The sequence below is a fragment of the Lampetra fluviatilis genome, chromosome 23 (assembly GCF_964198595.1).
Source record: "Lampetra fluviatilis chromosome 23, kcLamFluv1.1, whole genome shotgun sequence".
Taxonomy (NCBI): Eukaryota; Metazoa; Chordata; class Hyperoartia; order Petromyzontiformes; family Petromyzontidae; genus Lampetra; species Lampetra fluviatilis.
Window position 1 is genome coordinate 1,551,048 of NC_136297.1, and position 27,383 is coordinate 1,578,430.

The following is a 27,383-nucleotide window of genomic DNA, read 5'->3' on the forward strand; positions in this document are numbered from 1 at the left end:
CAGGGAGAGAAGGGAGGGGCAGGGAGAATAGGGAGGGGCAGGGAAGGGCAGGGAGAGAAGGGAGGGGAAGGGCGTTCGCTCACATAGCCCGGCTCTCGCGCCCACCACCACCACCAGCAGTGGAGGAGGAGGAGGAGAGAGCCGTGCGGGGAGCGGCTCTCTCCGCGTCGCGGGACGTTCCGAGACGCGCCGCAGCTAAACGAGACCCCCCCCCCGTCCCGCGCGCTGTAGTCCGTCGAACGCGGCCGCGTGCGATCGCTCGCGGCGACGACGAGGGCGGCGGCGGCGGCAGGGAGCGAGCGAGCGGCGCTCTGTAGCAGCAGCAGCGGTGGCGCCGTTACCACGGCGGGCGAATCGTCGTCAATCGGCGTCGTGGAGCGTGGCCCGTTGCTTTGGCCCCCCCTCGAGCAAGCAGAGCCCCCCCCCCTCTCGAGAAATCGGAGCCCCCCCCCCCCTCGAGCAAGCAGAGCCCCCCCCCCGCGCGAGCTGCCGTCGTATCGCGCGAGTATTAAAGTTGGAGGCGTGAGACGGAATCCATTCCGTGGTTTGTTTTACGCGATCCGTTGTTGGCTGCCGAGGAAGAGGAGAGGGAGGGGGGAGGGGAGGAGGGGAGGGAGGGGGGAGGGAGGAATGAGGAGGAAGGGGACAACGAGACACGCGCTGCCCCAGGGGCTCTGAGTAAGAATTATTCGGCGCCGTGTCATCTGTGGGGAGCGCGGCGGGGACTCTCTCACGCACGTGCCGCCAACAACCCATAGCCCATCACCACCACCACCACAGCCACCACCGCCACCACCACCACAGCCACCACCGCCACCACCACCGCCACCACAGCCATCACCACCACCACAGCCATCACCACCACCACCACAGCCATCACCACCACCACAGCCACCACCGCCACCACCACCGCCACCACAGCCATCACCACCACAGCCATCACCACCACCACCACAGCCACCACCACCACCGCCACCACAGCCACCACCACCACCACAGCCATCACCACCACCACCACAGCCATCACCACCACCACAGCCACCACCGCCACCACCACCGCCACCACAGCCATCACCACCACAGCCATCACCACCACCACCACAGCCACCACCACCACCGCCACCACAGCCACCACCACAGCCATCACCACCACCACAGCCACCACCACCACCACAGCCACCACCACCACCACCACAGCCACCACCACCACCACCGCCACCACAGCCACCACCACAGCCACCACCACCACAGCCACCACCACCACCACAGCCATCACCACCACCACAGCCACCACCACCACAGCAACCACCACCACCACCGCCACCACAGCCACCACCACAGCTACCACCACCGTCACCACCGCCGCTGCGCCAGGATGCGCGGTGCACTGGGGAGGCATAAAAGTCTCTTCGTCCCGTGCGCATCTGTGGGCTGGGCTGGGTGAGGAGGAGGTAGCTGGGAGGAGGAGGTAGCTGAGAGGGCACGAGCCCAGACACACAATGACACACACACTGACACACACACTGACACACACACACTGACACACACACACATTGACACACACACTGACACACTCTCTGCCGTCACCTTTATTTATTTTTCGCTATTGCCCAAGAACTGAACGCGGCGGTGGCTGTCGCGGATCAGCCGCGGTGACCTTGAAGGGGTCCCAGGGAGACAACACATCGTAGGGGCTGAGTGGACGGCAATTATCATCATCAACAACAACATCATCATCATCATCGCCATCGTGCTCCCCGCAAACATCGCCACCCGCGGCAGGGAGAGAGGCTGGGTCGCTGGGACGACAGAGAGAGAGAGAGGGGGGGGCGAGAGAGAGGCGGGAGGAGGAGGAGGGAGTGGCGGAGGAGAGAGAGGAGAGAGAACAGCGGCAGCAGCAGGAGGAGGAGAAGGAGGAGAGAGCGAGATCGAGAGGAGAAACAGCGGCAGCGGCAGGAGGAGGAGGAGAGGGATACGCGTGTGAGAGGAGGAGGAGGAGGGGGGCGGGGTGAGGATGCCCACTCGGAATCCGCCCTCGTCGCGCTCACCTCGTCGCGGCAGCGGACTCCGACTCAAACGCGCCGCCACTCTCAAAGGCAGGTGGCACACACGGTGGCACACAGTGGCACACGGCACAGCGACACACAGTGACGCACAGCGACACACGGCACAGCGACACACAGCGACACACGGCACAGCGACACACAGTGACACACAGCGACACACGGCACAGCGACACACAGTGACACACAGCGACACACGGCACAGCGACACACAGTGACACACGGCACAGCGACACACAGTGGCACACGGCACGGTGACACACAGCGACACACAGTGGCACACGGCACGGTGACACACAGTGACACACAGCGACACACGGCACGGTGACACACAGTGACACACGGCACAGCGACAAACAGTGACACACAGCGACACACGGCACGGTGACACACGGTGACACACAGCGACACACGGCACGGTGACACACAGTGACACACAGCGACACACGGCACAGTGACACACGGTGACACACAGCGACACACGGCACAGCGACACACAGTGACACACAGCGACACACGGCACAGCGACACACAGTGACACACAGCGACACACGGCACGGTGACACACAGTGACACACGGCACAGCGACACAGTGACACACAGCGACACACGGCACGGTGACACACGGTGACACACACAGCGACACACAGTGACACACGGCACATCGACACACAGCGACACACAGTGACACACGGCACGGTGACACACAGTGACACACGGCACAGCGACACACAGTGACACACAGCGACACACGGCACGGTGACACACAGTGACACACGGCACAGCGACACACAGTGACACACAGCGACACACGGCACAGCGACACACAGTGACACACGGCACGGTGACACACAGTGACACACAGCGACACACGGCACGGTGACACACAGTGACACACGGCAAGGCGACACACAGTGACACACAGCGACACACGGCACGGTGACACACGGTGACACACACAGCGACACACAGTGACACACTGCACAGCGACACACAGTGACACACAGTGACACACGGCACGGTGACACACAGTGACACACGGCACAGCGACACACAGTGACACACAGCGACACACGGCACGGTGACACACAGTGACACACGGCACAGCGACACACAGTGACACAGCGACACACGGCACGGTGACACACGGTGACACACACAGCGACACACAGTGATACACGGCACAGCGACACACAGTGACACACAGTGACACACGGCACGGTGACACACAGTGACACATGGCACAGCGACACACAGTGACACACAGCGACACACGGCACAGCGACACACAGTGACACACGGCACGGTGACACACAGTGACACACGGCACAGCGACACAAAGTGACACACAGCGACACACGGCACAGCGACACACAGTGACACACGGCACAGCGACACACAGTGACACACGGCACGGTGACACACGGTGACACACGGCACGGTGACACACGGTGACACACGGTGACACACGGCACAGCGACACACAGTGACACACAGCGACACACGGCACAGCGACACACAGTGACACACGGCACGGTGACACACAGTGACACACACAGTGACACACAGTGACACACACAGTGACACACACAGTGACATACACAGTGACACACAGCGACACACAGTGACAAACAGTGACACACAGCGACACACGGCACGGTGACACACAGTGACACACAGCGACACACAGTGACACACGGCACGGTTACACACGGGAGAGTGACACACGGGACGGTGACACACGGCGGGGTGCAGCGGCTGTGTGCCACTGGCACTGAGGGGACGTCGTGTGGGGTGTGTGGGTGTGGTGGGTGTGTGATGTGTGTGGTGTGTGTGGGGTGTGTGGGTGTGGTGGGTGTGTGGTGTGTGTGTGATGCGTGTGATGTGTGTGGTGTGTGTGGGGTGTGTGGGGGTGGTGCGGGTGTGGTGTGTGTGGTGTGAGTGGGGTGTGTGTGGGGTGTGTGTGTGGTGTGTGGGGTTTGTGGTGTGAGTGGGGTGTGTGTGTGTGGAGTGTGTGGGGTGTGAGTGTGTGGGGTGTGTGGTGTGAGTGGAGTCTGCGGGTGTGGTGTGTGTGGTGTGAGTGTGGTGTGAGTGTGGTGTGTGTGGAGTGTGGGGTGTGGTGTGTGTTTGCAGTGTGTGCAGTGTGGGGTGTGGTGTGTGAAGTGTGGGGTGTGTGTGTGGTGTGTTTAATGTGTGTGGTGTGTGTAATGGAGAGCGGTAGTGTAGCAGTTAGCACGCTGCGTTACAAACCTGGCTACCCGAGTTCGATTCCCGCTCACGACCACCCACCCCCTCGTGTGCCGTGCCGGCCTTCATAGGTGCTACTCGCTAACAGCACTTGCCCCAACAGTCTGTTGAGGCTACACGGGGCATCTTCGTCTTGTGCGCTGTTGACAATGGGCAGCACAGCGAGTGCATAATCATGTTGGCCTAATCCAGGGGGGGGCAGGGGGCCCTCTCCTCACTGGGGGGCCGAACAAGCAGGGTCAACACACCCATTTTGGTGGCCACCACACATTGACACCACCGCCCTACAGCCCGCTACCCCTCCACTTGCTCTAATTTCGGTGGCCCAACGTGACCCATGACGCCTCTTGCCGCCTCGCCGGACAAAATGAACTTTGATGTGAGCCGACTCGTGTCACTGCAAGAGGCTCACGCAATGACGCAGCGTTCTTGTTGTTGTTGTTGTCGCTTTTGCTGCTGCTGCTGCTGTTGCCAGGGCACAACATATTCTCCTTCGCCCGGTGCCCGATTAACTTCGTATGATTGCCAGCGGTGGATGAAGATGATTTGCGGGAACATTGAGCGGTGATGTTTGAACTTTATTTCGCACCGAACGTCGCCAACCGTGTTACTGCTAAGTGGTAGGCCTCGTGGGACCGGTGGGCCTTTGTGAAACGGGGTCACCGTTCGGATACGGCCACCCACCCACCCAGCCCCTGGCTCTGACCGATGACTTCGTGCCAAACGGCCTTCACGTGCACCTAGCCTGGTGCAGAAGGACGCGGCTGCTGCATCACGGGCGGTTCGGTCTAAGCGCTCGCTGCGATTGTGCATCGTGTTGTTATTTATTTTTCTTTCCGTGCTGGGCAGTGTTGTGTGCTGAGGCTGCCCTTGTATCATCCTGCCACCACTGAGGTCCACTCTGCCCCACACGAGCAGGCCTAGCTAGTGCGCTGTGTGTCTTGTTTAAACGGTGCGCCCCTACAGCGTTCAATGTTCGAGATCGTGAGCGTAACGATGTGACGAGGGCAAGACGAGCCGCGATATCCAAGAGCCACTCCGTGCGACCGTGCGAGTCAAATCACAAAATGTGGGCCCCACCTGACCGATTTACGCGCAGCCCTGAGCTGATAACGTCGCCACTACGCCACCGGTGCCCACTACCACACGGGCAGAGCAGCTTCGTCCCCTTTAGTCTCCCCGCTCTGGGGCTTCAACGCCGTTTGCCAACGGGGGGGGGGGGGGCGGGGGGGGTTCAGCAGGGGCATAAAGCCATTCCACATTTGACCAGTTGACTCTTCACTCGGTGAAGTTCATCTTGCACGCACGCACGCGGCACATGTCCAGACGATTGGCTCCATCGATGATCACTAATCGAGGCCCGTCCACCTCACCTTTAACATTGGGATTAAATCAGCGATCGCTTTTGGAATTCACCGGAAGCCCCGTCTTATGCCGTGGGTGTGTGTCGAGAGTTCGCGGTTGAAGTGTGCAAAAACGTTGCTTCGCGAAGAGGATTTGGCGATGGAATGTTCCGCGAACCCAAATTCCACCGGGGTGGTCAGTCGCTGTGGTGATAACGCAGCCCGTGCATAATAACAACAGTTCGCTTATTTAATAATGTGTGTGCAATACGCGTTTGACCGCTGGGTCAATACACGCAACCTAAGCTAACTTGCCAACGCATTTAGATATTTTCAGACTTAGTTGAAAGTACTCAACACTCACTCAGCTGTTCAGACTTCGGCATTTTGACAGTAACGATCATTTACGGCCCTGCTCGTGCTGTGACAGTGATGGGAGTCGGTTGTCCATACTGAAGAGGAGTTGTATCACTCACGATTCCCGTTTCTCAATGAGCAATGCCGCAATAGCGTCTCGAGAAATCTCGGGGTACTGACGGACATCTCAAAGCAGCGGGCGTGCGCTCCTCGTCCAAAATGCGCGTTCTTCTCCATGGCGGGTGGTACAATCGAAGATGGTCTTTAGTTTTATGAGCAAGGCTGTGTATATGACAAGGGGTATGGTTGTGTATAGGATCTAGGGCAAGGCTGTGTATAGAACCTAGGGCAAGGCTGTGTATGGGACCTAGGGCAAGGCTGTGTGTAGGACCTAGGGCAAGGCTGTGTGTAGGACCTAGGGCAAGGCTGTGTGTAGGATCTAGGGCAAGGCTGTGTATGGGACCTAAGGCAAGGTTGTGTGAAGGATCTAGGGCAAGGTTGTGTATGGGACCTAGGGCAAGGCTGTGTGTAGGACCTAGGGCAAGGCTGTGTATGGGACCTAGGGCAAGGCTGTGTGTAGGATCTAGGGCAAGGCTGTGTAGGGACCTAGGGCAAGGCTGTGTATGGGACCTAGGGCAAGGCTGTGTGTAGGACCTAGGGCAAGGCTGTGTGTAGGACCTATGGCAAGGCTGTGTGTAGGACCTAGGGCAAGGCTGTGTATAGGACCTAGGGCAAGGCTGTGTATAGGACCTAGGGCAAGGCTGTGTGTAGGACCTAGGGCAAGGCTGTGTATAGGACCTAGGGCAAGGCTGTGTATGGGACCTAGGGCAAGGCTTTGTATGGGACCTAGGGCAAGGCTGTGTGTAGGACCTAGGGCAAGGCTGTGTGTAGGACCTAGGGCAAGGCTGTGTGTAGGACCTAGGGCAAGGCTGTGTGTAGGACCTAGGGCAAGGCTGTATATAGGACCTAGGGCAAGGCTGTGTATAGGACCTAGGGCAAGGCTGTGTGTAAGACCTAGGGCAAGGCTGTGTATGGGACCTAGGGCAAGGCTGTGTGAAGGATCTAGGGCAAGGTTGTGTATGGGACCTAGGGCAAGGCTGTGTGTAGGACCTAGGGCAAGGCTGTGTATGGGACCTAGGGCAAGGCTGTGTGTAGGATCTAGGGCAAGGCTGTGTAGGGACCTAGGGCAAGGCTGTGTAGGGACCTAGGGCAAGGCTGTGTATGGGACCTAGGGCAAGGCTGTGTGTAGGACCTAGGGCAAGGCTGTGTGTAGGACCTATGGCAAGGCTGTGTGTAGGACCTAGGGCAAGGCTGTGTATAGGACCTAGGGCAAGGCTGTGTGTAGGACCTAGGGCAAGGCTGTGTATAGGACCTAGGGCAAGGCTGTGTATGGGACCTAGGGCAAGGCTTTGTATGGGACCTAGGGCAAGGCTGTGTGTAGGACCTAGGGCAAGGCTGTGTGTAGGACCTGGGGCAAGGCTGTGTGTAGGACCTAGGGCAAGGCTGTGTGTAGGACCTAGGGCAAGGCTGTATATAGGACCTAGGGCAAGGCTGTGTATAGGACCTAGGGCAAGGCTGTGTGTAAGACCTAGGGCAAGGCTGTGTATGGGACCTAGGGCAAGGCTGTGTGTAGGATCTAGGGCAAGGCTGTGTATAGGACCTAGGGCAAGGCTGTGTGTAGGACCTAGGGCAAGGCTGTGTATGGGACCTAGGGCAAGGCTGTGTGTAGGACCTAGGGCAAGGCTGTGTGTAGGACCTAGGGCAAGGCTGTGTACAGGACCTAGGGCAAGGCTGTGTATAGGACCTAGGGCAAGGCTGTGTATGGGACCTAGGGCAAGGCTGTGTATGGGACCTAGGGCAAGGCTGTGTATAGGACCTAGGGCAAGGCTGTGTATGGGACCTAGGGCAAGGCTGTGTATAGGACCTAGGGCAAGGCTGTGTGTGGGACCTAGGGCAAGGCTGTGTGTAGGACCCATGGCAAGGCTGTGTATAGGACCTAGGGCAAGGCTGTGTATGGGACCTAGGGCAAGGCTGTGTATAGGACCTAGGGCAAGGCTGTGTATGGGACCTAGGGCAAGGCTGTGTCTAGGACCTAGGGCAAGGCTGTGTGTGGGACCTAGGGAAAGGCTGTGTGTAGGACCTAGGGCAAGGCTGTGTATAGGACCTAGGGCAAGGCTGTGTGTAGGACCTAGGGCAAGGCTGTGTATAGGACCTAGGGCAAGGCTGTGTGTAGGATCTAGGTAAGGCTGTGTGTAGGACCTAGGGCAAGGCTGTGTGTAGGACCTAGGGCAAGGCTGTGTAGGACCTAGGGCAAGGCTGTGTATAGGATCTAGGGCAAGGCTGTGTGTAGGACCTAGGGCAAGGCTGTGTGTAGGATCTAGGGCAAGGCTGTGTGTAGGATCTAGGGCAAGGCTGTGTATAGGACCTAGGGCAAGGCTGTGTGTAGGATCTAGGGCAAGGCTGTGTATAGGACCTAGGGCAAGGCTGTGTGTAGGATCTAGGGCAAGGCTGTGTGTAGGATCTAGGGCAAGGCTGTGTATAGGACCTAGGGCAAGGCTGTGTGTAGGATCTAGGGCAATGCTGTGTGTAGGACCTAGGGCAAGGCTATGTATAGGACCTAGGGCAAGGCTGTGTGTAGGATCTAGGGCAAGGCTGTGTATAGGACCTAGGGCAAGGCTGTGTGTAGGATCTAGGGCAAGGCTGTGTATGGGATCTAGGGCAAGGCTGTGTATGGGACCTAGGGCAAGGCTGTGTATGGGACCTAGGGCAAAGCTGTGTATAGGATCTAGGGCAAGGCTGTGTATGGGACCTAGGGCAAGGCTGTGTATGGGACCTAGGGCAAGGCTGTGTATGGGACCTAGGGCAAGGCTGTGTATAGGATATAGGGCAAGGCTGTGTATAGGACCTAGGGCAAGGCTGTGTATAGGATCTAAGGCAAGGCTGTGTGTAGGACCTAGTTTTGCGTGGTCCCATTCAGTATCAGAATATTTCTTGAAAATATGAGGAATTCGATGAGCTATGAAGCTCTTTTTTCACAGATGTCCAGTAGTAGCGGGTAGGAACGTTACAACAACAAACAGCACAAAAACACGATAGTCGTTCAAAGTACAAGAAAGGTAAACAAATCGCCCAAACACATAGAGATACAACACTGAACCATCCCCATCCTACCAGGCAAAGCCCACTGAGGCATTCACTTTTTTTTTGTCAGAAGCTACCTGGCCACAAATGGTAGCTCAACAAAGTGGCCCATCATTTGGACATTTATAGCAGCAAAATAATCTAAATAATCTCAATGCATGTTTCTAAATGCGGAGGGGAAACCCGGTGGACCCAGAGAAAAAATCCACGCGACCACGGGGAGAGAGACCCCGCAAACTCCAAATATACAGCAGGCGTCAGGGTCGGGATGGAACCCCCGACCTCCTGTAGACCAGGCGAGGTAGTCAACATCTCACCACCGTAGTTACCCTTAAATAAATAATATTTTTATTACTCTTTGATTCTTTCGGTAAAGTCACGTAGAAATGAATTAAATGATAATAGAATACGACACTTCGATTGCGACACAAGCAACCATCATCGGGTACAAATGAATGAGAAAACAATCATAGTAAACTTGGAAATATAATGCAATACAGCACAGAGAGTCGGCCAACAAAACAGCCAACACCCTACCTGGTTGATTACGTTATTCCAAAGATTGCTAAATTTGAAAGAGAGACAAAACATAGACACATAGACACACAGACAGACACACAAGCAGAGAGAGACTCACACAGAGACAGACATATACACACACAGAGACACAGAGAGACACACAGAGAGAGACACACAACATAGACACAGACATACACACAAGCAGAGAGAGACTCACACAGACACACAAACAGAGAGAGACACACACACATCGGCAACGCCGGTCACCCCGCCCCCACTCCTATTGATTTTGCTCCAGGGCGCCGTAATCCCGTTTGGCTCTCCCGTGCCCCCCCCCCCCCGCATTTTAAGTAGTGAATTTATAGTCGCGGGAAAATCATTAGGGGAGGTCTCCTCCAATCCGGCAAACGATTTTACCACGTGCTGATCCGTCGTCGTGGGCCCACAAAGCGGCTCGCGTCACCGCCACCACCGCCGCCACCGCCATCACCACTGCCACCACCGCCACCACCACCACCGCCGCCACTACCACTGCCACCACCGCCACCACTACCACCACCGCCGCCACCACCACCGCCACCACCGCCGCCACCACCGCCACCACCGCCACCACCACCGCCGCCACCACCGCCACCACCACCGCCGCCACCGCCACCACCGCCACCACCACCGCCACCACCGCCACCGCCGCCACCACTGCCGCCATCACCGCCGCCACTGAATTTGATCGGATTGCGGTCACGAATTTGCTTTTGTGATTTTGCTTGAACAGAAGTGATGACAGCGGTAGTTACGGATATTTGTATCGGCGTTTTAAGAATATTTGCTCAGACAGGCATCCGATGCGCGAAGCCGCAATAGCGCCTGAAGAAATCTCCAGACGAATGACGGACATCTCAAAGCAGCGGGTGCGCACTCCTCATCCAAGATCAGTGTTCTTCTCCATGGTGGTACAATCGGAAACAGATCCGATACATCGCCATGAGCATGGCTCCTGAGAGGTGCGAGGAGGAACCAGACAAGCGCGGAAGGCCGATGCTGTGCGAGCCAGCACCAAATTCCACCACCTACCCTGCCCCCACCACCCCAAGTTCTGCGTTCCTCTATATATTAAGGTAATATCTGCCGAATAACGAGTGTTTAGATGCGGCAGGAAGCCGTGTTATCTGCCAATTAATTTGTTAACATGCGGCAGGAAACCGGAGCACCTGAAGAACTTAATATCTCCTGCCGGCTTCTACTGACGGGGGTTAAATTGCTGTTAGCGAGCGACTACTAATGGCTGTCACAGCATTCGATGGAACAGGGGGGGGGGGGGGTCCACAAAAAACGGAGTTTCCCAACATGTGTGTATTTATGTATGTACGTAGGTACGCGTGTTGAACTTCTTTCACACAGTTCGTAGCCAACCATGCTAATCGGAGGTGCGGGGGGAGGGAGACGAAACTAAAATACACAAAGCAGTTTGAAAGAAACGAGTTTGTCAATCTAGATTTGAAAGTGCATCGAATTCAGTGGCTTCCTAATATCGGAAGCAAGAATGTTCCAGACGGCCGCATCATCAACATCATCACCACCATCAACGTCAAAATGTGTGTTGAACTCTTTCGCATCGTACGTAGCCAACCGTGCTAATCGGGGGTGCGGGGGAAGGACAACAAACTCAACACAACAACAACAACAAGCAGCTCTCAATGAATGAGTTTGTCAATGTAGATAATGATTTAAAAGTTAATAGCTCCCAATGGCTTCCTAATATCGGAAGGAAGAGCATTCCGGTAGATCGGCCAACCCTCGCTGCCTCCTGGATCACAGGCGCGCGTAGCCACCGCCCAGATGAGTTTATGTATAACTCTGGAATTTCTTAGGGGCCGTCCATAAATGACGTCACGCACCTGGAGAGGGGGGGGGGGTCAGACATTTGTGACGATGTGTGAGGAGGGGGGGGGTCAGAAATGTGACGTCACATCAAAATGCGCAACTTTAAATAAATATAGACAACACGTTCTAATTAATTAAAGATACTTTTTAATAAATGGGTTCTCCTACAACATCAGAGTGCAGCGCCACATTAAATACGCACTACAACGACAATAGTTTAAAGCGATTTGAAGCGTGTTTTATTTTCATGGGGGAGCAGAGCTTTGTGACGTCATTTATTTGAGGGGGGGTCTGACTTTTTGTGACGCCGTGTGACGAGCGGGGGAGGTCAAAAATCGTACAAAATCGCGTGACGTCATTTATGGACGGCCCCTAACGTGACTCCAGACGGCATTCCTGCGGCATCGCCTGCACGAGCCACCGGCCGATCAGAGTTGGTGCTTGAGCAGGGCCCAGTGTGAAGTTGAGCACTTCCAGCGCCAGCCCACTCGGCAACACACTCTGGGCTCAGCATCATAGGCCCCCATCCCTCACCCCATCACCCAGTGAGGAAATTTCACTACGTAACACGATTTTTGTTCCTGGGTAGTAAGTGTTAGTTTCTAATTGCTTATGCATTAAAAGTATAGAAAATGGCTATTAATCCCCACAAACTTTGCTTTTGTGACTAGGACTTTATATGAAGGAATGACACAAATGCACACTGCGTTTACTCATTGAAAATAGGTACATTTCAAAATATCACTGGCCTGGTCACAAAAGCAAAGTTTGTGGGGAATAATATCCATTTTCTATACTTTTAATGCATAAGCAATTGGAAAAGGACACTTACTACCCAGGAACAAAAACATTGTTTTGTTACACAGTGTAATTTAGTCTTGGGCGACAGTGTTGATCCCAACCCAAGGTCTCAGCAGTGCTGGCTCACAGCAAGCGAGCCTCTGAATACGCCGCGGCTAAGATTGACTCCTGATTGAGCGTGCCAGCACCTTGGTGCTGTGGATCTTCAACGCTTGCTTAGTTGCTATGTTTTTTTTATCAAATATTTTTTTCCCGCATCCTTCCCTCACATCATACATTGCAAGCATCCTGACATTCTGGACGGCATTACCAGTTGCATCGACGGTATCAGGCACACTGGACTCATCAGAGCAGGCGGGGGGGGGGATTTTGTTGGGGGAAGGGGGGCCAGGTCATAATGTAGTGCACATGCAGTTGGGAGTCCTTTGCTGTCGGAAGGCGGGTGAGCTATCTGTGTGCTTGTCACCGTGCCAGTTTGCGTGGTGTGAGAGAGAGAGTTTTCGGTTCCCAATGCAGCGATCTGGTAAGTTTCTGTTGGGGGTGTTGTAATTGACTAACGTGTACAATCTGCAAAACGGTGATTATTAAATTGATTGTCTATTAACAATTTACCAAAGTAGGCTCCTGGGCTCAGTTGTCACGGGCTAAGGCCCAACACTGTTTGTATTGGAAAGTGGAGTTTGCAGAACGTGCACAAACAAACATGCTGCTGTAGTGTCAGTCATCATCATCAACCATGGTCAATCCACTGCTTGATGAGGGCCTCCCAAAACCTGCGCCACCTTCCACTATGCCGAGAGATGCAACAATCCACCCAGCACCTGCGCACGAGTGGATTTCGCCTCCCAATTTCCTCCGGTTGACGTCCTATCGGACGCGTGCCATCCCACGAGTGCCACTCCAAGTTGTTCGTTTCGACCACTGTCCATCACCATCCCTCTGCTCGGGGCAGGGGTGATTGGCACTTTTGTGGACGTGGTACGGACACAGAGGTAAAAGTGCAGCCCTGCAATTGCTCGATCACGCCGCTGCTCAGGGAAGGGCCTCTGCTGGAGCGAACAGTCGAGGGAGTTTTTTGGGGGCAGCGAGCGGGCTCGAAACGTCGCTGGAGTATGTATGTGTGTATGTTTAACTTCTTTCGCACCGTACGTAGCCAACCGTGCTAAACGGACGTGCAGGGGAAGAACAAACTAAAACACAAAAAGCAGTTCTAAAGAAATTAGTTTTCAATCTAGATGACGTAAAAGTGCATAGCTCCTGTGGCTTCCGAATATCTAAAGGAAGAACGTTCCAGACGGCCACAGAAGCACATCTGAAAGCGCGCGGGATGCGGTGACCATCTTTGTTCGATGGCCAACCAGTTTTTTTCAGTTTTCAGTTTCATTTCTTTGGTATAGCCCTGTGAGCCATTCAGCTCTTGAATCGGATGCAACCACAACAAACAAAAAACAAAAACATGAACAAGAAAACATCTTAAAGTGACTATGCGCAAGCAGAAAAATCCAGTAAAAAACTGCAAAAAATCTTCCAGAAAAAAGCACCGTACACCAATGCTCTGCGCAAAAATCCCAGTGGGATGCAAGTCAAACAACAAACAACCACAAGACAACTTAGTAGAACTTTACCGACAGAACCAAGAAGATGAATCCCTGCAGTCACGAAAGCTTTAAATCGAAAAAAAGACAACTTAGATTAAAGCCATCATTCTAACTCCGTGCATGATGACGCTTTATGTGCCTTGACGAGATCAGCAGCGAGGTATTGTGGTTCATTTGTAGCAAGCGCTTTGTGCGTCGTGAGCGCGACCCCTTATGAATAAAGTATTCGTTCTGGCAATCGGAAGCCAATGCAGCTCGGCGAGAAATTGACGGACACGGTCGCATCGTGCGGTAGCCGTCACGACACGTGACAACAAAAATAAAAACAACAAACCGCGACTCTACACCAACCAAGAGGACTGTTGAGAGAAGAACAGCAAGGCTGGGGGCGGGGGGTGAGGACGCGTCCCGTTGAAGGGATGACGCCAACGGTCGAGACTGGCAACGGAGTGATAGCCAAAGGCGGGAAGACTTGGCAGCGACGAGAAACTGGCTCACGCGCAGGTGCCGGTGGGGTGGGCCGTTGCGTCGCAAAAGATCGCGAGAGGTGGCGGGCCGCCGCTTGAGGAGGCCTTCATCCAGCAGTGGATGAATGTCGACGAGGCAACGGAGCGCGTTTCCCGGCCACTTTCACCACTTTTCCAGCGACACTCCGGAGGGAGCTCGTTTCCACAAGACAACGAGCAGGCCTTCATTCCACTAAATAGATTTTCTTTTTGATTTACGGTGTAATTAACACCCCGAATTACAACAGCGGCGGCGGGTTTTCATCTTAAAACACTTTCAGCGAAAGTGACCATTGGGATGGGGAGGACTGAAAAGCACAGAGAGAGCATTAACCGGGTCTCCTGGTGGAGCTGTTATGAAATTCACGGACAAAGCAAACACCCCCGATTGATTAATTAGCACCAGTGTAGTTTAGTCCGATTAGGACGTTCCCGTGACGATTCCTTGCTTGCCTGAAGTATGGAAACATTTCTGCTGAAATGGAATGTAATTTTGCCTTTCACCGACTGTTTAATGATAAGTCTAAGGCAGGCTTTTGTCGTCACGCAATAGCTGCATTTGCAGCTTTCTGCCGATGTGCGGTTTGCGAACACAACCAGCAGCCTCCGTTACCCATGTGCAGGCCTCATCATCATCAGCCATGATCTACCCACTGCTGCATGAACGCCTCTCCTGAGCCGTCATCATCCCTCACGGTCTCGCGGTATCTGTACGATCCACGCAGCGTCTCCGCACTCCATCTCCACGTAATGCGTTTCATTAGGCGTGGCTGTCGGCTTTACATCATTCCCCACCTCACATCGCGAGGAATGAACGTTTGATCTTGTTTGGATTTTGATTAATTTAAATCACGATGTCCCATGCAGTATCCATAGCCGTCAACTCCTTATCAGCGCCCTACCTTATTACAGACCAAATCAGACCTTATTGGTCACCCTGTGCCCATATAAATATCAACGTTCATCCTACAAAGTCCCATCACAAGGGAGAAACGCAAACAAATAGATCCATGTTGTCCGTATTGAAGCGGCTGTATGAATGAGTATTTGTGGACCCGACGTGACTTCATTTTCGGTGGGGGAGATTGCCGAGGCGACGTCAACCAACGTGGCGCGACTTTTGTTTCTTCTTATTCCGACTCCTGTCCCGCAAATCGCGAAACACTTTAATTGTATTTAAATGCCTCACTTCTTGCTGTTTTAATAATACCGCTGCTGCGCTACGAACCAAGTTCGATTCCCGCTCACTGAGCCGGTCCTGGGTCTCCCCCTAGGTCGACTCAGCCCCAAATGAGTAGCCCGGTGATGGTGCGTAGTTAAGCATCGCCGCTGGGGAGACAAAGGCGGCCGGGCGTGGTGTTGGCCACCCACCCCCACGCGTGCCCCGCCGGCCTTAGGTTGCTACTCGCTAACAGCACTTGCCAAAACAGTCTGTTAAGGCTACACGGGGTGGTGGGGAATCTTTGTCTTTGTATCTATACCCAGTGAAACACGCGACGTTGCCCAACGTTGGCACGTGCTTCGAACCGTTGGACCCAACGTTACGTTGGCGCAACGTTCCAAGTGCACGTCTGCCCGTGTGTTGTGGGTGGCCACGTAAAGGACACCGCTGCTGCTGCTGGGCAGTTGGAGGCAGTCGCCCTCCAGCAACAACGGAGGGCAGTGGAGCGACGCTCACAACAACGAGCGGAGCGCCAGGCGGCTAAAACGCAGCGAGTTGGCACAGCAGGGGCTACAGCTGGTGGTGTATCTACCGGTCATCTCAGTCAGCCGACCAAAGGCACCTGCTGGGTCTGTCCCGAGATGACCTCCCGTCGGCAGCGAGCCTCCGACACTTCACGTGGCAGCCTCAAAGTGGTGCACCTGGCCTGGCACAGGCCCCGCCGCCGTGGTTGACATCACCGTCGTGGCGAACGGCTGCCCGGTGTGTTGGCAATTGGTGGCCACGTCGATCGCGAACCACAACCCACGCAATCCTCTCCCGCACAAGAGACGACGATAACACGGCGGTGGGGAGGCCCCGGGGGGAGGCCTCGGGCCCTGTTGTCCGCCTGCAGTACGCAGGCCGCGCGAGCCTGGCACTGTGCGGGCCCTCACACCGGGACAGCCGCCGCCATGGGCCGGCGTCGTCTTTGTCAAAGTGGGGTGCGAGCCGATCGGTGGCCGTGATCGTCACGGACTCTTGTCACGAGAACGGCGGCCGACAAAGAGGCCAAGCCCGCCACGCTCACGTTGGCGTGGTGGTGGTGGTGGTGGGGTGGCGGGTGGCTGGCCGGCTATTTCGAGCCTAGACCTCCCCCCCTGACGATGGCTGGCGTGTTTTCAAACGAAACGTCGTGTCTCGTTGGCACACCCGACGCGGCAATGCCGGGAGAGAGAAAGAAAAAAAGTAGAAAAGAGCAAGTCCTTTGGGAAGATCGTGTAGTCGTGTCACATACACTTGCTTGTTGTATTTGCCGACTCGCCCATACTGGAGATCTTTAAAAAAAAAAGCTTCATAGCTCATCGGATTCCTCCTCCTGCAGTCTAAATAAAGATTCTGAATTTAATTTGCCGTGGAGAAAGGTTTTAATAATGACGGTGGTGCGATTTGTAACGCGCACGATATTTCACGGACATAAGTTGACGATGACTGAGGCTCCATGTCGCTCTAAAGCCGGGCCAAAGAGATGTTGGGGCCTTTGAGGTAGAGGTGGCCTTCATGTAGAGGTGGCCTTCATGTAGAGGTGGCCTTTATGTAAAGGTGGCCTTCATGTAGACGTGGCCTTCATGTAGAGGTGGCCTTCGCAGTAGGAGTGGCCTTTAAGAGGTGGCCTTTAAGATGTGGCCTTTAAGAAAGACATGGACTTCAATAAAGACATGGGGGCCTTTGAGTGTATCTTAAAGGTCGATGTAGAGCGCGCGCTGTTGCGAATGTGCGGCAGCAGCGGGACAACGGTGGCCGTGTCCCAGACGGCCGGGGGCTGCCACAGTTCCTGCCTCCCTTGGTGCGGGAGAGGAGAGGGAGGTTCACGGCTCACTAACGCCCAAGATCATTACGTAGGCCTCACACCAAAAATCAATTACGGAATCGGAGATCGCCTCGATGGCTTGGCGCGCTCGTGTCGCACGCGTCTTTTTGTTGTCGCCGTCGCTGCGATGAGGACCCCGCGGATTCCGCAGGCGCTGGGTCGGAGCTCTGTTGACCTTGAATTGACAAATGCGGGGTGGTGCCGCCGCCTCGCCGCTATGGTGACGGCTAGGTGGTGGTGGGAGGAGGGGAGACCGCTCCCAGCCGTCTGATTTATTCCTTTACGTCGTAAATAATAATAATAATCTTTTGCGCGTGTAAATTTTATTTTTATATCCCATCTCCAGTTTGAGATTTTATCGCCGCGCTTGTGTTAACGGTTTTGATGGCAGCGCAGTTTCGTGTTGTTGTGGGTGGGAAGCCGGGAGCGTCCCGTGTCGGGAATTGTCACGATATTGGGATTCTGCTGCTCGTGCGGCTGCTGCTCGTGGCGTGGCCAGGTGACTGGGCCCCGTGTGGGAGAGACGTGTGGCCAGGTGACTGGGCCCTGTGTGCCCAGGTGACTGGGCCCTGTGTGGCCAGCGCCATTGCGTGAGTTCGCGGTCCCCTCGGGCTGATGACGGCGATCCACGACGTGAGCACGGAAGGCTGCCAGAGTTCACAACACGCAGTGGCAGCTGTGTTGCTGCTCACGACTGTGTGTGCACCTGGTGACCACCACATTGCATCTACCAACCCTCTCAGCCTTGTCCAGACCCACCAGCTCAACAAAGCTGAACGTCCGGTCGTGTAAATGTCGAGGCCACTGATTCAAAAACGAGTTTGGAAACAGGGCCGTCCCAAGAGGCACGTTTAAGATTCACATGTGGGAGGTTGGTGAGTGAGCCGGTCGACTTGCGCCTCAAAGCAACAAGTGCCAGGGTTCGATTCTTGACTCGGGCACCTCGCTGTGTGGAGTTTGTTCTCCAGATGTTCTACATGGGTTTCCACCAGGTTCTCTGGTTTCTGCCGTGGTGGCGAGATGTTAACTCCCTTGCCTGGTATACATGAGGTCGTGGGTTCGATCCCGACTCTGACGCCTGTGTTTTTGGAGTTTGCATGTTTTCCCTCTGGTCGCATGTATTTTTTTCGGGGTCCTCCCAGTTTTCCCCTCCACATTTAGAAACATGCGTTTAGAGTATTTGACTGCGATACATTTCTACATGATAAGCCACTAAGTTGAACTATCACTTTTGGTAACCAGGTCGCTTGTGAAAAAGAGCTGCATAGCTCAGTGGGCCTTATCTGATAAAATAACAATAGTTTAGTTTGGTTCCTCCCATAGATAATACAACAACAATGCACCTGGTATTGGGCAAACATCCCAATTCTGAGACATTACCTCCAAATTACTCAATTGGGATTACACAGAGAGCAACATCTTCCTCTATTGTTGAAAATGTGGCAGGACCATCCTCAACAAAGTCTTGAGACCGAGTGAGGCTTTCCTGGGTAAACAAGCTCAAATTTTAACAAAAAATAATCGTGTGTCACCTTCTCCCCATGTGTTGAGTGTGCAGCGCTGTGGTATGAACCCGGTGACCCGAGTTTGATTCCCGCCCACTGCCAACACCAGCGACGATTATTTGAACCGGTCCTGGGCCTCCCTTAGGTCGACTGGGCCTCAAATGAGTACCTGGTGCGACGTGTAAACATCGCCACGAGGGAGACAAAGGCAGCCCGGCATGGTGTTGGCCACCCACCACTTCGTGTGCCACAGTGCCGGCCTTCATAGGCGCCGTTGCTCGCTCCTCACAGCACTTGCCCCAACAGTCTGCTAAGCCTACACCGGGGTGGTGGTGGCGGGGATATTTTTATTATTACACACTTTATTTTAACTCACTCTGTTGTTGTTGTCGTTGTTGTTGTTTTTGTCTCCTCAAATCTTGTAAATCAATTTTAATCCACTTCCCAATGTGGTATCGACTGCAAACTTGGTATACATATGTCATACTGATGACAATACTATATTCTATTTTTAAAAATTTTAAATATATATTTTTTAATATTATTTTTTATATGTTATGTTTCAACTTGGGTCTAATTGTCCACGCTCAACTGACGTTGGCTGTAAATCACCACGGTCCCTTACGTTATGGCAAGCTTCGGGGCCACTTCCTCGAGTCGTGGAGTTCTTCCATTACGAGTACGGTGCATTTCATAAAAGCGTGTTTTTGTTTGTTTTAAATATTACTGATATTGTGTTTGTGCGCGCAGTGGATGACCTCACCCGGCTGGCGGCGATGCGCACGGACGCGCTGATGCCGGGCAGCGGGCACACGCCGCCCGCACGCAGGCGCAGCAGCAGCAAGTTCTCGGGCTTCGGGAGGATCTTCAAGCCGTGGAAGTGGCGCAAGAAGAAGAAGAGCGAGAAGTTCCAGCAGACGAGCGCGGGTGAGGAGACGAGCGACGATTGTTGCGGGCGCGGTGTGTGGGGAGGGTGACGGGAGGAGAGGCCAACCGAAACTGAATTTCTAGTTTCATCCGAAACCGAAAGTGAAAAATTGACTTTCGGCCCAAACCGAAAGTAAACCGAAAGTGAAAATGTACTTTCGGCCTAAACCGAAACTATGCCGAAAGAGGCCATTTTCCAACTTTCGGCGCCGAAACCGGATTTCGGTTGGCCTCTAGATGGGAGCGATGGGTGCCGGCAGGGAAGTCTCGAGCGCAAATCCGTCGTCGTCAGCCACGGTCAATTCACCGCTGGATGTCTCCCCATGGCATCTCGTCGGCGGATGCCTTCTATCCCTTGCCGCCATCGAATAGTCTCAGCCCCTCGGGCTGTCATGTCTTCTGGCCGGGACGTGGCCTGCCAAAAGCCCGTTATTTTATAAATAGTTTGATGTTATTCACGTGTGTGTGTGCCTTCTACAATGCCTCTCGTATAGTAATAAAATATTTAAAAATCCTTTTTTTTAAACACGCTTTAATGAAATGTCCTGTCCGAGCTGCCCTTCCCCCTGCCCCCATCGCCCCTCCCCTCCTTCCACACCCCCGCCCCTGGGCGTGGCTCCCCGAGGCTTGCCGTGACGTCAGGGACCACGTGGTGATTTACAGGCAACGTCAGTTGAGCGTGGACAATTCGAGCCGTTAAAAATATTGTTTAAAAATATATATATTTAATTTTCAATGATAGAATATAGTATTTTCATCACTATGACAAAGCTATACGAAGTTTGAAGTCGATACGATATTGGGAATACGGTTGAAATTGAGTTACAATATTTTTGGATACAACAACACATACAGTAAGTTAAATAAAAGCGTGTAAAAAGTTTCAAAATATATGTTTTGGATTTTTTATGATAGAATATCGTGTTGTCATCAGTATGACATAGCTATACCAAGTTTGCAGTCGATAGCACATTGGGAAGTGGGTAAACATTGAGGAAATAAAAGCGTGTAAAAACACAGGGCCCAGTCTGTACTGCGTTGTTTTTACTGTACGTGTCTGTACTGCGTTTTTACTGTACGTGTCTGTACTGTTGTTTTTACTATACGTGTCTGTACTGTGTAGTTTTTACTGTACGTGTCTGTACTGTGTTGTTTTTACTGTACGTGTCTGTACTGCGTTATTTTTAGTGTACGTGTCTGTACTGTTTTTACTGTACGTGTCTGTACTGTTGTTTTACTGTACGTGCCTGTACTGTAGTTTTTACTGTACGTGTCTGTACTGTGTTGTTTTTACTGTACGTGTCTGTACTGTGTTGTTTTTACTGTACGTGTCTACTGTTTTTTTTACTGTACGTGTCTGTACTGTGTTGTTCTTACTGTACGTGTCTGTACTGTTGTTTTTACTGTATGTGTCTGTACTGTGTTTTTACTGTACGTGTCTGTACGGTGTTGTTTTTACTGTACGTGCCTGTACTGTGTTGTTTTTACTGTACGTGTCTACTGTGTTGTTTTTACTGTACGTGTCTGTACTGTGTTGTTTTTACTGTATGTGTCTGTACTGTGTTTTTACTGTACGTGTCTGTACTGTGTTGTTTTTACTGTACGTGCCTGTACTGTGTTGTTTTTACTGTACGTGTCTACTGTGTCGTTTTTACTGTACGTGTCTGTACTGTGTTTTTACTGTACGTATCTGCTGTGTTGTTTTTACTGTACGTGTCTGTACTGCGTTGTTTTTATTGTACGTGTCTGTACTGCGTTGTTTTTACTGTACGTGTCTGTACTGTGTTGTTTTTACTGTACGTGTCTGTGCTGTAGTTTTTACTGTACGTGTCTGTACTGTGTTGTTTTTACTGTACGTATCTGTACTGTGTTGTTTTTACTGTGCGTGTCTGTACTGCGTTGTTTTTACTGTACGTGTCTACTGTGTTGTTTTTACTGTACGTGTCTGTACTGTTGTTTTTACTGTACGTGTCTGTACTGTTGTTTTTACTGTACGTGTCTTCTGCGTTGCTTTTACTGTACGTGTCTGTATTGGTGTTTTTACTGTACGTGTCTACTGTGTTGTTTTTACTGTACGTGTCTGTGCTGTTGTTTTTACTGTACGTGTCTGTACTGTGTTGTTTTTACTGTACGTGTCTGTACTGCGTTGTTTTTACTGTACGTGTCTGTACTGTGTTGTTTTTACTGTACGTGTCTGTACTGTGTAGTTTTTACTGTACGTGTCGGTACTGTGTTGTTTTTACTGTACGTGTCTGTACTGTGTTGTTTTTACTGTACGTGTCTGTATTGTGTAGTTTTTACTGTACGTGTCTGTACTGCGTTGTTTTTACTGTACGTGTCTACTGTGTTGTTTTTACTGTACGTGTCTGTGCTGTTGTTTTTACTGTACGTGTCTGTACTGTTGTTTTTACTGTACGTGTCTGTACTGTTGTTTTTACTGTACGTGTCTACTGCGTTGTTTTTACTGTACGTGTCTGTATTGGTGTTTTTACTGTACGTGTCTGTATTGGTGTTTTTACTGTACGTGTCTACTGTGTTGTTTTTACTGTACGTGTCTGTACTGTGTTGTTTTTACTGTACGTGTCTGTACCGTGTTGTTTTTACTGTACGTGTCTGTATTGTGTAGTTTTTACTGTACGTGTCTGTACTGCGTTGTTTTTACTGTCCGTGTCTACTGTGTTGTTTTTACTGTACGTGTCTGTACTGTTGTTTTTACTGTACGTGTCTGTACTGTTGTTTTTACTGTACGTGTCTGTACTGTTGTTTTTACTGTACGTGTCTGTACTGTTGTTTTTACTGTACGTGTCTACTGCGTTGTTTTTACTGTACGTGTCTATTGGTGTTTTTACTGTACGTGTCTACTGTGTTGTTGTTACTGTACGTGTCTGTGCTGTTGTTTTTACTGTACGTTTCTGTACTGTGTTGTTTTTACTGTACGTATCTGTACTGTGTTGTTTTTACTGTATGTGTCTGTACTGTGTTGTTTTTTCTGTATGTCTGTACACTGCAGGTGACACCAACTCACTCACCCATCCACTCAGTCACCCACTGACCACACTGCAGGTCACACCAACTCACTCAGTCACTCACCCACTCACCACACTGCAGGTCACAACAACTCACTCAGTCACCCACTCAGTCACCCACTCACCACACTGCAGGTCACACCAACCAACTCACTCAGTCACCCACTCACCACACTGCAGGTCACAACAACAACTCACTCAGTCACCCACTCATTACACAGCAGGTCACACCAACTCGCTCACTCATCCACTCAATCACTCACTCAGTCACCCACTCACCACACTGCAGGTCACAACAACTCACTCAGTCACTAACCCACTCACCACACTGCAGGTCACAACAACTCACTCAGTCACTCACCCACTCACCACACTGCAGGTCACAACAACTCACTCAGTCACTCACCCACTCACCACACTGCAGGTCACAACAACTCACTCAGTCACCCACTCACCACACTGCAGGTCACAACAACGCACTCAGTCACTCACCCACTCAGTCACCCACTCACCACACTGCAGGTCACAACAACTCACTCAGTCACCCACTCACCACACTGCAGGTCACACCAACCAACTCACTCAGTCACCCACTCACCACACTGCAGGTCACATCAACAACTCACTCAGTCACCCACTCATTACACAGCAGGTCACACCAACTCGCTCACTCATTCACTCAATCACTCACTCAGTCACCCACTGACCACACTGCAGGTCACAACAACTGAATCACTCACCTCACTGCAGGCCACAACAACTCACTCAGTCACTAACCCACTCACCACACTGCAGGTCACACCAACCAACTCACTCAATCACCCACTCAGTCACCCACTCACTACACTGCAGGTCACAACAACTGAATCACTCACCTCACTGCAGGCCACAACAACTCACTCACTCACCCACTCACCACACTGCAGGTCACACCAACTCACCCATCCACTCAGTCACCCACTCACTACACTGCAGGTCACAACAACTGAATCACTCACCCACTCACCACACTGCAGGTCACAACAGCTCACTCACCCACTCACCACACTGCAGGCCACAACAACAACTCACTCATCCACTCACCACACTGCAGGTCACACCAACTCACCCATCCACTCACTCACCCACTCACCACACTGCAGGTCACAACGACTGAATCACTCACCCACTCACCACACTGCAGGTCACAACAACTTTCAATGCACAATTATATTGAGGAACTGACTGTGCTTTGTTGTCTTGGTGTGGTCTGGACCTGTTCCTGCTGTTGTTTTGCTGCCTTGCCCAAGGTTGGAAATTGGTGTACTCATGCAATTTGAACTCATATACTTTATCTACTTTACGTATGTTTAGTGATTTGCTTACATTTCCTTTACATTGCACTCCGATCGTGTGTTTTTATCGTTGGTTGTTGTAACTTTGTTGGTTGTTATAACTCTGCTTCGCTCACAATGGGCTTTAAACATACCTTGATGTCATTTCGCCAGAGCAGGCCATTCTGTGCCGGCTACCGTGGTGCAAGTGAAAACAAGAATTACTCCGCAAATTACGCGTTCGGGATCATAGATGGCAGCTATCGCCCCTGTGCCTGTGAAAACCTGGCAGGACCCTCCTGACAGAGAGTCGTGAGACTCGGCGAGGCTTTCCTGGGAAATCAAAATGTCATAATAAATAGTAACAATCGCCGTTGCTCTGTCCAGTGGCGCTCCCAACCAAACACTTGGGAGGCTGCTAGGATTGCTTTCCTGCAGAGGGTACTGCCGTACGCTGTTTTAATTTCCATTATTGATTAAGGATTGCAGCGTCACAGCACCACGAGTATTGGCGATGACTCGAAGGAGGCTCCATCCAGCAGTGGATAGAGAATGACTAACCATTGCACAGTATATATTTCCACACGTTCCTCTTTTGCCCGCGACCGTTAATGATCAGGTGCCCGTTCTATTTTGCAGCACATTTTGTCCCCCCAATTCGATTGAGGTTGTGCCTCTGCAAAAAAGAAAAAAAAGCGCGTTTCTACTGGGCTCCCAGCTCGTGATAAATAAACAATTAGATTTTCCCATTTTACGGAGGGAATTACCCAGGCGCTCCGGCGGCTGCGAATCCTGACGTGGCAGCGGTGGCAGGGGGTTGGGAATGCGGATGGTGCTCCCCGGCAGAGACTGCGAACTCTCCGCAGGCTCATTCTGTGAAACCAAAAGGGGATGCGAGAGTTTCTCACGACGTGCCGTCGCGTTGGTTCGGACTCCGTGTCCGAAAGTTTCGATCCACGTGACGTGCCGGGAATGTTCCTCTCCACGTGACGTGCCGAAGAAGCCGCCGGCACATGGACCTCGAACGTCGGACATGGCGCCGGACAACAACGCACCGCGCGGTCCGGCTTGAAAGCTCATCGGAGAGCCGTACGACAGCAGAGCTGCGAACGCCCGGGGAGGTGGGTGGGAGGGTGCTGTGCTGGAGAGAGCACCGGGGCAGCCTCCCTCCCGGCCGGGGCGCTTCTGCAGAATCGAAAAATCCCACGGATTTTAATTTCAGCCGGGTCGGTGACCCAGAATATATTTCCGCGCCCCGGCACACCACACCCAATGTGCCTCTTGCCACGGGCCGTGGCTACTGCTGGTCACGTGCCAACTACTCCGGTCTCCCAGCGAATATTGAAAAATGAAGGACCAACAGATGCCACGATCGCGGTGCAGTTGTGTTGCTGTTGGAAGCCGCACCGAAAGCGAGAGAGCTCATTCGCTCATGCAGGGTGCGGCATTTTTATCGGTAGATTCTACTCTGCCCCCCCCCCCCACGCCCGGTCGCGTTGGATTTGCCCAAATGAAATATATTTTATGTGGCCCGCGCGTGTGATCTGAATGCAGAGCTCGTAGCTCGGACACTGGAAAGCGAAAATCTGCAGAAACATCTCTTGAGTCTCATCCGATTTACATTGTACACACAGACCATCTGTGGCGCCTGTAAATCCACTGCTGGATGAGGGCCTCTCCACACCTGCGCCAGTCTGGATAATAAAGAGCCCTTGAAAGAGAAGATCCTCCCCGTTACATTGAAGCCTATTTAACTGAGCTCCGGAGCATCTCCATTGTGAGATTCGTCACACCGTGACCTTTCTCGGATGAAGGTCGGCTCGACTTCAACAGGAAAGCATCTCGTTGAATTCCACGGCATTTGCTTGCGTCGAGCTCTGTGAAGGTGAAGCGGGCTCGATTAAGACGTACATGTGCCAGTCTTGTGAATACTGTACTCAACAACGGTGGTTCCCAGCCCGTAGATCCATGGCTCCACCGGTGGTCCGCAGGGCCGTGGAAAACTGTCCACAGAACTATGGGAGGATACCAGAGAACCTGGAGAAAGCCCACACAGAACAGGGGGAGAGAATGTGCAAACTCCAGACAGAGAGAGGCGGCCGAGTCTGGAATCGAATCCAGAGCCCTTCTCGCTGTGAGGCACACGGGTGTTAGCATTGCGTCACCCGGCCGCCCCTTAGATTGCACTTTACTGGCGCAGTGGCGCGATGTGGTGGCGGTGGGGGAGATGTAAACCGGGCGGCGCGCTATGTCTTGCTGGTGCTGAAGGCGAGACCCCGCAAGGGCTTACCCGCCAGGCTGCACGGGTCTCTCCGCCTACTTGCAAATGCCCCTCCCCGCCCCCTCTACCACGGATCTAATGGCTAAATTGCTATCACCTTTTATATATTTTTTCAAGAAACGTTTTATCGGAATTTTTTTTTTTAAATGACCACTCTTTTTATTTTTTAAGCAATAGCGCCAGCGAATTGATTTCCCCGAGGTCCGCGTGGATGGTATCAACTGCCACGCAGTGTCAAGCGTATCGAAATTTGTATCGCGGCTGCAGCGCATCGTGAGATGGATGTGTGTGTTTGTGTGTGAACGGCGACAATTGTCGCTAAGTCACCATGTCGGAGAAGTCAACGAGATTTTCTGCCCAAATGAGCGTTGGGGTGGCGCTGAACGCCGGTTTACAGGCCTGAGCAAGGGCGTGGAGTATTCTGCATTCATATTGAGGAGTTGAGTCTGTCCACTAAGTGGCACTTGCTTTATCGACCTCGGACAGGGGGATAATGGGGCACTGTGGTGGCGATATGTTATCTGCCTCGCCTGTTATGCAGGAGGTAGTGGGTTCGACTCCGACCCTGACAACACCTGTTGTGTATTTGGAGTTTGCGTGTCTCTCTTCCTGTGGCGGTCACTTGGATTTTTCTCCGGGTCCTCCAGTTTTGTCCTCCACATTTAGATTATTTGGCTGCTATAAATTTCCACATATGTCAAGCCACTTCCATGAGCTATAATGTGTGGCCTGGTCACCTCTTAGAAAATCTGCATAGCTCAGTGGGTACAATAAAAAATTGTGATAGTTTTAGTAGTTAAATCTTGATTTAAAGCTTTTGTGACTGCAGGGATTCATATTCTTGGTTCTTTCGGAAAAGTCACG

The 27,383-nt window shown here is 52.6% G+C and overlaps 1 protein-coding gene across 2 annotated transcripts in view; it reads left to right on the top strand.

Annotated features, from left to right (window-relative positions):
* Positions 1 to 27,383, top strand: part of LOC144940601 (phosphatase and actin regulator 1-like) — a 98,053-nt gene that overhangs the window by 22,016 nt on the left and 48,654 nt on the right. The window contains exons 1-2 of one of the 2 annotated variants that reach the window (XM_078866833.1): positions 1,911 to 2,096; positions 19,723 to 19,899. In XM_078866833.1, coding sequence (XP_078722959.1) covers positions 2,015 to 2,096; positions 19,723 to 19,899 — 259 coding nt within the window. In that variant the 5' untranslated portion in view covers positions 1,911 to 2,014. Of the gene's footprint in view, positions 1 to 1,910; positions 2,097 to 19,722; positions 19,900 to 27,383 lie in introns of those variants that run through there. The other variant, XM_078866834.1, reaches the window with a different exon arrangement.